This window comes from Ranitomeya variabilis, chromosome 3, assembly GCF_051348905.1.
Source record: "Ranitomeya variabilis isolate aRanVar5 chromosome 3, aRanVar5.hap1, whole genome shotgun sequence".
NCBI lineage: Eukaryota > Metazoa > Chordata > Amphibia > Anura > Dendrobatidae > Ranitomeya > Ranitomeya variabilis.
Window position 1 is genome coordinate 687,353,069 of NC_135234.1, and position 14,286 is coordinate 687,367,354.

Sequence of the window (14,286 nt, forward strand, 5' to 3'; positions counted from 1 at the left end):
CCAGTAGATTCTGTGTCCACTGATGGGTTAAATTCCAGAGCCAAGGGAGAGAGAGATTTTTAGGTAAATATCACTGTCTCAGGGTCCCCCTGCTGAGAAGCTAGAGCATACGTTTGGTGGAATTTTCTTGTACCCACTGTCACGGATCCCTCTCTGTGCTGCTGCTAATTCGTCACGTGATAGCTCTCAGCACGTGACTTGGGGTTGTGCCTGCAAGGGTTAATCTATCTCCCCACTCTGTCCAGCATTCAACCTCTGTCCTATGCTATAATGGGAGCATAAATCACACACCGACCCAGGCCACACACCCGCTCATACACGCTGCCACCACTCACCAAATACACGGGCGATGAGTCCCAGAAATACTACTAATGCTGTCTACCACTCATAAGGCTTACACACCTTAGGCTATGGATTCTTTAGAACAACAACTTTCTTTAGTTCAACTGTTAAAGTTTTATGCTTTAATACAAAAAGGTTCACTGCTTACAGTAAAGAAAAATGTATAAACATATGGTAATAAAAAGATATACAACTATGCAAAACAGTATAAAATAAATAGGAGAAAACTTACAGAAATAGCTAACTTGTCGTCTGTTTCTGCTCCCTGAGGGTAGGATAAATATAGACTGGATCACATCATCTTCCCAGGCTGCCCTCACGTGAACAATTTTGAATGTATACAAGCCTAATTTATAGTCACCCTGGAGGTCAGATTTCTAGACCAGCCCCTCAAGTTGATATTCTAGTTGCTTGTTTTTGATTGGGCCATGGCCGCGCCCCCAATGAATGTTATTTTCTCTGAGATTCTTTGTGTAAAGCTTCCAACAGATAGCTAGTGTCAGGCTGTAATTTACATCTCTTCAAAGAGCTAGGAGGTGTCAAATGTTCCCTTTCTTCTTGGTTCCCAGCACGACCCCCTGGTGAGATTGCAGACAGAAGTCTGCTGTCTCAGGAAAATACATATTAAAACCTGGGTGAGACCTGCAGCCTTCAGGACAGATGTTCAATTATTACTAGTCACACAATAAACCTATACATAGTTCACTGCACACATATATTTCTATACATATTTCACTACACCCACTTTTTAAATGATACATGGGGGGTTGTTGAACCTGTAATATTTGCAGTGTAAGAAGACGTCAAGGTTCCAAGATTGTCCTGAGAAAAGTTTGGCTGTGCACTAGAAGTGTGTGTCACTGGACCAACCCGTTTGGAGGAGTGCATTGGAGTGATTCCCCACTTTAAGAGTTGACAGGTCCACGGAGGAAGTTGTCTAAAGTCCCAGAATTAGTTAATGAGGTCTGTAGAGATCCATTTTTTTTCCTGGATGTCTTTTTCACCATTAGTTCTGGGGTAAGGATAGACATTTTTTTGTTGCCGTGAAGTAGATTTAGTGTCCTACATGTCTATTTTCTCTTGCATGTGGATATTCCTGTGCTTTAGGGAATGTAGAGTAGGGTATAGGTAGGTGAAGACCATTAAAGTGTTATCACAGTTTGTGAAGCTATAATCACTTATACTTGGAAATAGAGATGTGGATACACGAATAGGCCACTTGATGTCAGCAGAGAGCTAGAGAAGAGCCCTTTATAATAAGGAAATGTTCTGGCCTTTTTAACAATGTAAGTAATATATTATAAGGTGGTCAGAAAGTTTGAATACAGAAAAACACCAACTAAAACTGCACCTCAGCATCTGCAATATTCTCCTTAGTGGTTAGGGGCTTTTGGGATGCCGCTCTTCAGGACACCGCTCTTCAGGACACCACTCCTGATGACTGTGTTTTTCCATTAAAGGGTTAACTTCTTTCGAGTTTTATTATTTGAAGAGCATGATGCTGCTTAAATAGAAAATGCAGTCAGTTCAGCCAGGTTATAAGTGAAGCTGGAGGGGGGCAATGTCGGGTGAGGGGTCTCCCTCTCAAGTAACTGAGGTATTAGGGGAGGGAGCGCTGCCAGGAGTGATATGTGCACAGGCAGCACAGACCTCAGGGTGTGACAGGGCAGGAGTGTGCTCAGATAGAAAATGGAGCTAAGTGGAGTCTCCCCTTCTGTGTGTGTGATCTATATATAATTGTCCAAGGTCCACTTCCGTCTGTTTGTCTGTCACGGAAATCCCGCGTCGCTGATTGGTCGCGGCCGGCTGGGCGTGACCAATCAGCGATAGGCACAGTCCGGCCGCGAATTGGCCCCTCCATACTCCCCTCCAGTCAGCGCCCACATAGCGTTTTAGCAGTCCGTTAAACAGACTGCGTCACAGTGCGGCATAACTCGGTGTAACGCAGTCCGTTAATGCTGCCATTAACCCTGTAAGTGTGACCAACTTTTTACTATTGATGCTGCCTATGCAGCATCAATAGTAAAAACATATAATGTTAATGATTAAAAAAAAAAATCATTATATTCTCACCTTCTGGCGTCCGCGGCAGCCTTTCCAGCTCCTTGCAACGCTTCGCTCCCAAGAATGCATTGCGGCAATGACCCCAGATGACGTAGCGGTCTCGCGAGACCGCTACATCATCATGGGTTATTGCCGCAAGGCATTACTGGGAACGGAGCGTCGCGAGTATCGCTAAAGGCCTGGGCTGGATCCGGGGGCCACCAGAAGGTGAGTATATAACTATTTTTTATTTTAATTCTTTTTTTTTAAACAGGGATATGGTGCCCACATTGCTATATACTACGTGGGCTGTGTTATATACTGCGTGGGGGCTGTGTTATATACTGCGTGGGCTGTGTTATATACTGCGTGGGCTGTGCAATATACTACGTGGGCTGTGCAATATACTACGTGGGCTGTGCAATATACTACGTGGGCTGTGCAATATACTACATGGGCTGTGCAATATACTACGTGGCTGTGCAATATACTACGTGGCTGTGCAATATACTACATGCCTGTGCTATATACTACATGGGCTGTGTTATATACTTCGTGGGCTGTGTTATATACTTCGTGGGCTGTTATATACTACGTGGGCTGTTATATACTGCGTGGGCTGTTATATACTGCGTGGGCTGTTATATACTGCGTGGGCTGTTATATACTGCGTGGGCTGTTATATACTGCGTGGGCTGTTATATACTGCGTGGGCTGTTATATACTGCGTGGGCTGTGTTATATACTGCGTGGGCTGTGTTATATACTGCGTGGGCTGTGTTATATACTACGTGGGCTGTGTTATATACTACGTGGGCTGTGTTATATACTACGTGGGCTGTGTTATATACTACGTGGGCTGTGTTATATACTACGTGGGCTGTGTTATATACTACGTGGGCTGTGCAATATACTACGTGGGCTGTGCAATATACTACATGGGCTGTGTTATATACTACGCGGGCTGTGTTATATACTATGTGGGCTGTGTTATATACTGCGTGGGCAGTGTTATATACTACTGTATGTCGCTGTGCTATATACATGGGCTGTGCAATATACTACGTGGGCTGTGCAATATACTACGTGGGCTGTGCAATATACTACGTGGGCTGTGCAATATACTACGTGGCTGTGCAATATACTACGTGGCTGTGCAATATACTACATGGCTGTGCTATATACTACGTGGGCTGTGTTATATACTTCGTGGGCTGTGTTATATACTGCGTGGGCTGTTATATACTGCGTGGGCTGTTATATACTGCGTGGGCTGTTATATACTGCGTGGGCTGTTATATACTGCGTGGGCTGTTATATACTGCGTGGGCTGTTATATACTGCGTGGGCTGTTATATACTGCGTGGGCTGTGTTATATACTACGTGGGCTGTGCAATATACTACGTGGGCTGTGCAATATACTACGTGGGCTGTGTTATATACTACGCGGGCTGTGTTATATACTATGTGGGCTGTGTTACATACTGCGTGGGCAGTGTTATATACTACTGTATGTCGCTGTGCTATATACATGGGCTGTGCTATATACTACGTAGCTGTGAAATATACTACATGGCTGTGCTATATACTATGTGGGCTGTGCTATATACTACGTGGGCTGTGCTATATACTACGTGGGCTGTGTTATATACTGCGTGGTCTGTGCTGTATACTACGTGGCTGTGTTATATACTACGTGGCTGCTATATACTACATGGGCTGTGTTATATGCTACGTGGCTGTGCTATATACTGCATGGGCTGTGCTATATACTACGTGGGCTGTGTTATATACTACGTGGCTGCTATACACTACGTGGCTGTTATATATGCTACGTGGCTGTGCTATATACTACTTGGGCTGTGCAATATACTACGTGGCTGTGCAATATACTACGTGGCTGTGCTATATACTACTTGGCTGTGTTATATAATATGTAGCTGTGCTGTATACTATGTGGCTGTGTTATATACTACGTGGGCTGTGAGACTTTCGCCCAGGGCCATCAAACCTGAAGCTCGCCCTGGCTTCACTGATTGGTGGTGCCGGGCCGGCCGCGAACAATCAGCGACAGACGCAGTCCGGCCGCGAATTGGCTCGGGATTTGAACCACGCTTCGCTAATTGGTTGCGCCCGGCTCCGCTCCATACACATTGCACACGCTGCTCCGCTCCGTATACCTTGCACACGCTGCTCCGCTCCGTATACCTTGCACACGGCTCCGCTCCGTACATCTCATACACACACGGCTCCTCTCCATACATCTCGTACACACACGGCTCCGCTCCATACACCTCGTACACACATGGCGCTGCTCCACTCCGTATGTGTATGGAGCGGAGCCGTGTGTGTACGAGGTGTATGGAGGGGAGGCGTGTGTGTACGAGATATATGGAGAGGAGCCATGTGTGTATGAGGTGTATGGAGCGGAGCCGTGTGTGTATGAGGTGTACGGAGCGGAGCCATGTGTGTGCAAGGTATACGAAGTGGAGCAGCATGTGCAATGTGTATGGAGCGGAGCCGTGTGTGTACGAGGTGTATGGAGTGGTGCCGTGTGTGTATGAGATGTATAGAGAGGAGCCGTGTGTGTACGAGGTGTATGGAGCGGAGCCGTGTGTGTACGAGGTGTACGGAGCGGAGCCGCATGTGCAAATTGTATGGAGCGCAGTCTTGTGTGTAAGAGGTGTATGGAGCGGAGCCATATGTGTACGAGGTGTACGGAGTGGAGCTGTGTGTGTACGAGATGTATGGAGAGAATCCGTGTGTGTATGAGGTATACGGAGCGGAGCCGTGTGTGTATAAAGTGTATGGAGCGGAGCCGTGTGTGTATGGAGCGGAGCCGTGTGTGTACGGAGTGGAGCCGTGTGTGTACGGAGTGGAGCCGTGTGTGTACGGAGTGGAGCCGTGTGTGTACGAGGTGTATGGGGAGGAGCCGTGTGTATATGAGGTGTACGGAGCGGAGCCATGTGTGTACGAGGTGTACGGAGCGGAGCCATGTGTGTACGAGGTGTACGGAGCGGAGCCGCATGTGCAAGGTGTATGGAGCGGAGTCGTGTGTGTACGAGGTGTATGGAGCGGAGTCGCATGTGTACGAGGTGTATGGAGCGGAGTCGCATGTGTACGAGGTGTATGGAGCGGAGTCGCATGTGTACGAGGTGTATGGAGTGGAGTCGCATGTGTACGAGGTGTATGGAGCGGAGTCGCATGTGTACGAGGTGTATGGAGCGGAGTCGCATGTGTACGAGGTGTATGGAGCGGAGTCGCATGTGTACGAGGTGTATGGAGCGGAGTCGCATGTGTACGAGGTGTATGGAGCAGAGTCGCATGTGTACGAGGTGTATGGAGCGGAGTCGCATGTGTACGAGGTGTATGGAGCGGAGTCGCATGTGTACGAGGTGTATGGAGCGGAGTCGCATGTGTACGAGGTGTATGGAGCGGAGTCGCATGTGTACGAGGTGTATGGAGCGGAGTCGCATGTGTACGAGGTGTATGGAGCAGAGTCGCATGTGTACGAGGTGTATGGAGCGGAGTCGCATGTGTACGAGGTGTATGGAGCGGAGTCGCATGTGTACGAGGTGTATGGAGCGGAGTCGCATGTGTACGAGGTGTATGGAGCGGAGTCGCATGTGTACGAGGTGTATGGAGCAGAGTCGCATGTGTACGAGGTGTATGGAGCGGAGTCGCATGTGTACGAGGTGTATGGAGCGGAGTCGCATGTGTACGAGGTGTATGGAGCGGAGTCGCATGTGTACGAGGTGTATGGAGCGGAGTCGCATGTGTACGAGGTGTATGGAGCGGAGTCGCATGTGTACGAGGTGTATGGAGCAGAGTCGCATGTGTACGAGGTGTATGGAGCGGAGTCGCATGTGTACGAGGTGTATGGAGCGGAGTCGCATGTGTACGAGGTGTATGGAGCGGAGTCGCATGTGTACGAGGTGTATGGAGCGGAGTCGCATGTGTACGAGGTGTATGGAGCGGAGTCGCATGTGTACGAGGTGTATGGAGCAGAGTCGCATGTGTACGAGGTGTATGGAGCGGAGTCGCATGTGTACGAGGTGTATGGAGCGGAGTCGCATGTGTACGAGGTGTATGGAGCGGAGTCGCATGTGTACGAGGTGTATGGAGCGGAGTCGCATGTGTACGAGGTGTATGGAGCGGAGTCGCATGTGTACGAGGTGTATGGAGCGGAGTCGCATGTGTACGAGGTGTATGGAGCGGAGTCGCATGTGTACGAGGTGTACGGAGCGGAGTCGCATGTGTACGAGGTGTACGGAGCGGACGCTGGCTGTGTCGGATCGGAGCAGATATTGTTCTTCGCTCTGACACTGACTGACACAAGAGACACGGAGAGGTCTTTATGAGTGGCATATCACAGCTGCAGCGACGTGAGCAGTCTTCGGCGCAGCTGGATGACATCATTCAGCGCCGTGGGAGTGGAAGCTGCAGGCTGCTGCGAGGGTGCGCTGTGAAAGATGTGTATGTAGTGATGGAGAAGGCAATGATGGGGTGGGGTAACCATGTGTGGCCATTATACTGTACCCAGCATTGTGTGGGGCCATTATACTGTATGGAGGATCGTGAGGGGCCATTATACTGTACCCAGCATTATGTGTGGCCATTATACTGTACCCAGCATCGTGTGGGGTCATTATACTGTACAAAGCATCATGTGGGGCCATTATACTCTATGGACCATCACGTGGGGCAAGTATACTGTACGCAGCATCATGTGGGGCCATTATACAGTATGGAGCATAATGTGACCATTATACAGTATGGGGCACTGTGTGGCCATTAAACAGTATGGAGCATCATGTGGAGCCATTATACGGTAAGGAGCATCATGTGTGGCCATTATACAGTATGGAGCATCATGTGTGGCCATTATACAGTATGCAGCATCATGTGTGGCCATTATACAGAACGAAGCATCATGTGGGGCTATTATACAGTACGGAGCATAATGTGGCCATTATACGGTATGGAGCATCATGTGTTGCCATTATACAGTATGGAGCGTCATGTGTGGCCATTATACAGTATGGAGCGTCATGTGTGGCCATTATACAGTATGGAGCGTCATGTGTGGCCATTATACAGTATGGAGCGTCATGTGTGGCCATTATACAGTATGGAGCGTCATGTGTGGCCATTATACAGTATGGAGCGTCATGTGTGGCCATTATACAGTATGGAGCGTCATGTGTGGCCATTATACAGTATGGAGCGTCATATGTGGCCATTATACAGCATGGAGCACTGTGGCCATATTTTTTTTTGTTTAGAATTATTGTTTACGAAACATTGTGAACAGAAGTGCTAAATGGGTGTGGTTGGGGCGTGACTAGTTGTGAAATGGGTGTGGTCAGAGGTGTGGCCTAAAATTTGCAACTTTGTCCCTCTTTCCCTTCCTCAAAAGTTGGGAGGTATGGGTACTCTCTTCTCAGAGCTGCACTGAGCACAAACACCCAGATGGCCGCTGCAACTTTTCCCACTTGCTGCTTCACCAGATCAAAGTCTCCCCTGTCGGGACCTGGGGGACGCCTAATGTCCTCTCACAGCTCCACCGTTTCCCCACTCACTCAGGATGCTTAGAATAGTTTTTGAGACCCCCAATTGAGTGGATCTTCTCCAGGATATTCTATAGGATATACAGAGCTCCGCTCAGACACATCCTCTCAGGTCCACAGCATAACCACAGCCCCTGACAACCATTTCTAAAGATAATGATGCAAATGTATCACTATATTATTACACCTTTAAAAATATGGCTGTATGGCCATGTTCATGAAGCCCCAGTGCTGGGAGAGAGGCTGGCGCAATATTTGGACAGTTAAGCGGTATCGATAAATCGCTACCAATGTCTTTTTATATTGAGCAAAACATACGAAAGAGCAGCGTGGAAGTTCAAAGTGTATATAATCGTTCTGTTACTTATTTACACATGTTATTCTTTTTCTTAATCATCAGGTTTATATCCTTATACAGAGGTCCTTGTCATACGTATAAGGTGCAAAGATTAAATGAGTCCACAACATACAAATTTCGCATTCAGGCTTGTAATGAAGCGGGAGAGGGACCCTTCTCCCCAGAATATATATTCACAACCCCTAAATCCCTCCCTCCTGCCCTGAAAGGTATGTGCGCTTGTTCCAGTGTGCAGAGAAATATCACAAATACATTTTTATTGCATTTTTTTAAATGAGTTTGATCCATTTCTCTTCTTACGTTCTCCTACATGCCTTCATTTCCCAGCTCCTCGAATAGACCGAATAAATGATCACACCTGTGAAGTCGTCTGGGAATCACTGGCCCCAATGAAGGGCGATCCCATCATCTATATTCTACAAATAATGGTCGGGAAAGACTCCGATTTTAAACAGGTATTTCGCCTCATTAATCACATGACTTATTTTATTTTGATATATATATTAGGCTTGATCCTTTATTGTGAACAGTTAAGCACATTGAAGCTGAAGTGATCTCTTAAAAGGCCTAAAGTTATTAAAGATGACAAATTTCCTTTGTATTTCAGGGGGAAATATACAGTATATATATATATATATATATATATATATATATATATATATATATATATATATATATATATATATATAGATAGCAATTTTTTATTTTTATTTTTTTCAAAGTATGGAATTTTTTTTCACCACTTAGCTAAAAAATAACCTAGACATGTTTGGTGTCTATGAACTCGTAATGACCTGCAGAATCATAATGGCAGGTCAATTTTAGCATTTAGTGAACCTAAAAAATTGTGCCATTTTCAGATACCTTTTAGCGTCTCCATTTTTCGTGATCTGGGGTCGGGTGAGGGCTTTTTTTTTTTTTTGCGTGCCGAGCTGACGTTTTTAATGATACGATTTTTGTGCAGATACGTTCTTTTGATCGCCCGTTATTGCATTTTAATGCAATATTGCGGCGACCGAAAAAAAACTGTAATTTTGGCATTTCGAATTTTAGCGATCAGGTTAATCCTTGTTTTTTATTGATAGATCGGGCGATTCTGAACGCGGCAATACCAACTATGTGTATATTTTATTTTATTTTGAATGGGGCGAGAGGGGGGTGATTTAAACGTTTTATATATTTTTTTATTTATTTCATATTTTTTTAAACTTTTTTTTTTTTACTTTTGCCATGCTTCAATAGCCTCTATGGGAGACTAGAAGCTGGCATAGCCTGATCGGCTCTGCTGCATAGTATCGATCATCATATCGCTCCTATGTAGCTTAATTACAGGCTTGCTATGAGCGCCGACCACAGGGTGGCGCTCACAGCAAGCCGGCATCAGTAACCATAGAAGTCTCAAGGAAACCCCTGGTTACTATGCCGACGCATCACTGACCCCCGATCATGTGACGGGGGTTGGTGATGATTGCATTTCTGGCCGCGCGGCCGGAAACAGTAGTTAAATGCCGCTGTCAGCGTTTGTCACCGGCATTTAACTAGTTAATACCGGCGGGTGGATCGCGATTCCACTCGCCGCTATTGCGCGCACATGTCGCGGCTTTGATGTGGGCTCACCGCCGGAGCCTGCATCAAAGCAGGGGATCTGGCCTCAGACGTACCATCCCGTCCGAGGTCAGAAAGGGGTTAATAACCAATCTTATACTATAGTAATAGTTAAACATTTTCAAAGAGATAAAGAGTAAATTCTTACAAACAGACTCGGACAAAAGGAAACCGGGGGGGGGGGAATTATGTGGAATGTTATGACCTCGTTATATCCATCTCATAGAGGTCTTATATTTAACATGGACCAAAAGGAATCCCAGTGACAACAAACAAGGTTAAATCTCTCTACAGTATTGTCATTAAGGGCTGCTCGGTATTCAAAGTTCCTGATATCCTTGATTCGAGAATATAGATCTAGTTGGGAAGGTGGAGAGGTTTGCTTCCATTGGTAGGCAATCAAGCACCGTGCTGTTAACATACGTAAAAGCAATCTAATGGATCTCCTGGATATGGATTCAGGGAAAATATTTAATAGAAAGAGCTGAGGACTTAATGGGAGATCCACTCAAAAAACTTGCTTAAAGAGGCATTGGACTATCACTCAGAACGGTTTAATCAGTGGACAGTCCCAAAAAATGTGAAATATAGAACCTCTAGTCGGGACGCAATGCCAGCAAAGGGAAGGAATAGATGGGTCCATTTTATGTAAAAATTCAGGCGTATGGTACCAGAGATGAAGGATTTTGTACTGATTTTCTTTGTATGAAATTCAAGATGCAGTCTTGGCTGCTCTGATCCAAACATTTCTCCATCCTACCACGGTACGCAGATATTCCAGTGTCTAGTTTGGGAATCTGTGCTGGAGCCTGTAGAATATTGTAAATACTAGATATTAACCCCTTCCTGACATCAGACGTACTATCCCGTCGAGGTGGGGTGGGCCCGTATGACCACCGACGGGATAGTACGTCATACGCGATCGGCCGCGCTCACGGGGGGAGCACGGCCGATCGCGGCCGGGTGTCAGCTGCCTATCGCAGCTGACATCCGGCACTATGTGCCAGGAGCGGTCATGGACCGCCCCCGGCACATTAACCCCCGGCACACCGCGATCAAACATGATCGCAGTGTACCGGCGGTATAGGGAAGCATCGCGCAGGGAAGGGGCTCCCTGCGGGCTTCCCTGAGACCCCCGGAGCAACGCGATGTGATCGCGTTGCTGCGAGGGTCTCCTACCTCCTTCCTGGCTGCAGGTCCCGGATCCAAGATGGCCGCGGCATCCGGGTCCTGCAGGGAAGGAGGTGGCTTACCGAGTGTCTGCTCAGAGCAGACGCTGGTAAGCCTGCAGCCCTGTCAGTGAGATCGGTGATCTGATAGAGTGCTGTGCACACTATCAGATCATCGATCTGTGATGTCCCCCCCTGGGACAAAGTAAAAAAGTTAAAAAAAAATTTTTCCACATGTGTAAAAAAAAAAAAAAGAAAAAAATTCCTAAATAAATAATAAAAAAAAATATATATATTATTCCCATAAATACATTTCTTTATCTAAATAAAAAAAAAAAACAATAAAAGTACACATATTTAGTATCGCCGCGTCCGTAACGACCCAACCTATAAAACTGCCCCACTAGTTAACCCCTTCAGTAAACACCGTAAGAAAAAAAAAAAAAAAACGAGGCAAAAAACAACGCTTTATTACCATACCGCCGAACAAAAAGTGGAATAACACGCGATCAAAAAGACTGATATAAATATCCATGGTACCGCTGAAAACGTCATCTTGTCCCGCAAAAAACAAGCCGCCATAAAGCATCATCAGCAAAAAAATAAAAAAGTTATAGTCCTGAGAATAAAGCGATACCAAAATAATTATTTTTTCTATAAAATAGTTTTTATCGTATAAAAGCGCCAAAACATAAAAAAATGATATAAATGAGGTATCGCTGTAATCGTACTGACCCGAAGAATAAAACTGCTTTATCAATTTTACCAAACGCGGAACGGTATAAACGCCTCTCCCAAAAGAAATTCATGAATAGCAGGTTTTTGGTCATTCTGCCTCACAAAAATCGGAATAAAAAGCGATCAAAAATGGTCACGTGTCCGAAAATGTTACCAATAAAAACGTCAACTCGTCCCGCAAAAAACAAGACCTCACATGATTCTGTGGAGCAAAATGTGGAAAAATTATAGGTCTCAAAATGTGGAGACGCAAAAACTTTTTTGCTATAAAAAGCGTCGCTGGTTTCACACTTGCGTTTTTGTCTGCAGCGTTTTTTGCACAAAAAAACGCATGCGTTTTTTCCCTATATTTAACATTGAAAACGCATGCGGTTTTTTTGTACGCGTTTGGTCGCGTTTTCAAACGCATGCGTTTTTTTTCTGCATGCGTTCATTTTCAGAAATACAACCTGCAGTATTTTCTTGCGTTTTTAAGCACATGCGTTTGTTTGCGTTAAAAACGCATGCATTTTTATCGAAAAAAACCAGAAAACACACTGAAAAGCCACCCACCACCATCAAGGTGATAAAGGGATCCAAACTCTAACCTCACCCCTAACCGTTTAATGAACATTTTCTGACAGTCATAGTGCCACGTATTTCAGTGCCACGTATTTCAGTGCCACGTATTTCAGTGCCACGTATTTCAGTGCCACGTATCACGTATTTCAGTGCCACGTATCACGTATTTCAGTGCCACGTATCACGTATTTCAGTGCCACGTATTTCAGTGCCACGTATTTCAGTGCCACGTATTTCAGTGCCACGTATTTCAGTGCCACGTATTTCAGTGCCACGTATTTCAGTCACGTGTAGGGGTAGGGTTAGGGCTAGGGTTGGAGGTAAAGTTAGGGTTGGGGCTAAAGTTAGGGTTGGGGCTAAAGTTAGGGTTGGGGCTAAAGTTAGGGTTAGGGTTTGGATTACATTTACGTTTGGATTAGGGTTGGGATTAGAATTATGGGTGTGTCAGGGCTAGGGGTGTGGTTAGGGTTACCGTTGGGATTAGGGTTAGGGGTGTGTTGGGATTAGGGTTTCAGGTAGAATTGGGGAGTTTCCACTGTCCAGGCACATCAGGGGCTCTCCAAGCGTGACATGGCGTCCAATCTCAATTCCAGCCAATTCTGCGTTGAAAAAGTAACACAGTGCTCCTTCCCTTCCGAGCTCTCCCGTGCGCCCAAAAAGGGGTTTACCCCAACATATGTGTTATCAGCGTACTCGGGACAAATTGAACAACAACTTCTGGGGTCCAAGTTCTCTTGTTATCCTTAGGAAAATAAAAATTTGGGGGGCTAAAAATCATTTTTGTGGGAAAAAAAGATGTTTTATTTTCACGGCTCTGCGTTATAAACTGTAGTGAAACACTTGGGGGTTCAAAGTTCTCACAACACATCTAGATAAGTTCCTTGGGAGGTCTAGTTTCCAATATGGGGTCACTTGTGGGGGGTTTGTACTGTTTGGGTACATCAGGGGCTCTGCAAATGCAACGTGACGCCTGCAGACCAATCCATTTAAGGCTGCATTCCAAATGGCGCTCCTTCCCTTCCGAGCTCTGTCATGCACCCAAACAGTGGTTCCCCCCCACATATGGGGTATCAGCGTACTCAGGACAAATTGGACAACAACTTTTGGGGTCTAATTTATCCTGTTACCCTTGTGAAAATACAAAACTGGGGGCTAAAAAATCATTTTTGTGAAAAAAAAAAAAAGAATTTTTATTTTCACGGCTTTGCGCTATAAACTTTAGTGAAAAACTTGGGGGTTCAAAGTTCTCAAAACACATCTAGATAAGTTCCTTGGGAGGTCTAGTTTCCAATATGGGGTCACTTGTGGGGGGTTTGTACTGTTTGGGTACATCAGGGGCTCTGCAAATGCAACGTGACGGCTGCTGACCAATCCATTTAAGTCTGCATTCCAAATGGCGCTCCTTCCCTTCCGAGCTCTGTCATGCGCCCAAACAGTGGTTCCCCCCCACATATGGGGTATCAGCGTACTCAGGACAAATTGGAAAACAAATTTTGGGGTCCAATTTATTCTGTTACCCTTGTAAAAATACAAAGCTGGGGGCTAAAAAAATCATTTTTGAGAAAAAAAAAATTATTTTCACGGCTCTGCGTTATAATCTGTAGTGAAACACTTGGGGGTTCAAAGCTCTCAAAACACATCTAGATAAGTTCCTTAGGGGGTCTACTTTCCAAAATGGTGTCACTTGTAGGGAGTTTCAATGTTTAGGCACATCATGGGCTCTCCAAACGCAACATGGCGTCCCATCTCAATTCCAGTCAATTTTGCATTGAAAAGTCAAATGGCGCTCCTTCCCTTCCAAGCTCTGCCATGCGCCCAAACAATGGTTTACACCCACATATGGGGTATCATCGTACTCAGGACAAATTGCACAACATTTTTTGGGGTCCAATTTCTTCT

General features: G+C 45.7%; 1 protein-coding gene across 5 annotated transcripts in view; it reads left to right on the forward strand.

Moving 5' to 3' along the window:
• Positions 1-14,286, forward strand: part of FNDC3A (fibronectin type III domain containing 3A) — a 381,088-nt gene that overhangs the window by 344,959 nt on the left and 21,843 nt on the right. For all 5 annotated transcript variants that reach the window (XM_077298073.1, XM_077298074.1, XM_077298077.1 and 2 more), the window contains 2 exons: positions 8,357-8,523; positions 8,642-8,769. In XM_077298073.1, the coding sequence (XP_077154188.1) occupies positions 8,357-8,523; positions 8,642-8,769 (295 nt within the window). The remainder of the gene's footprint in view (positions 1-8,356; positions 8,524-8,641; positions 8,770-14,286) is intronic.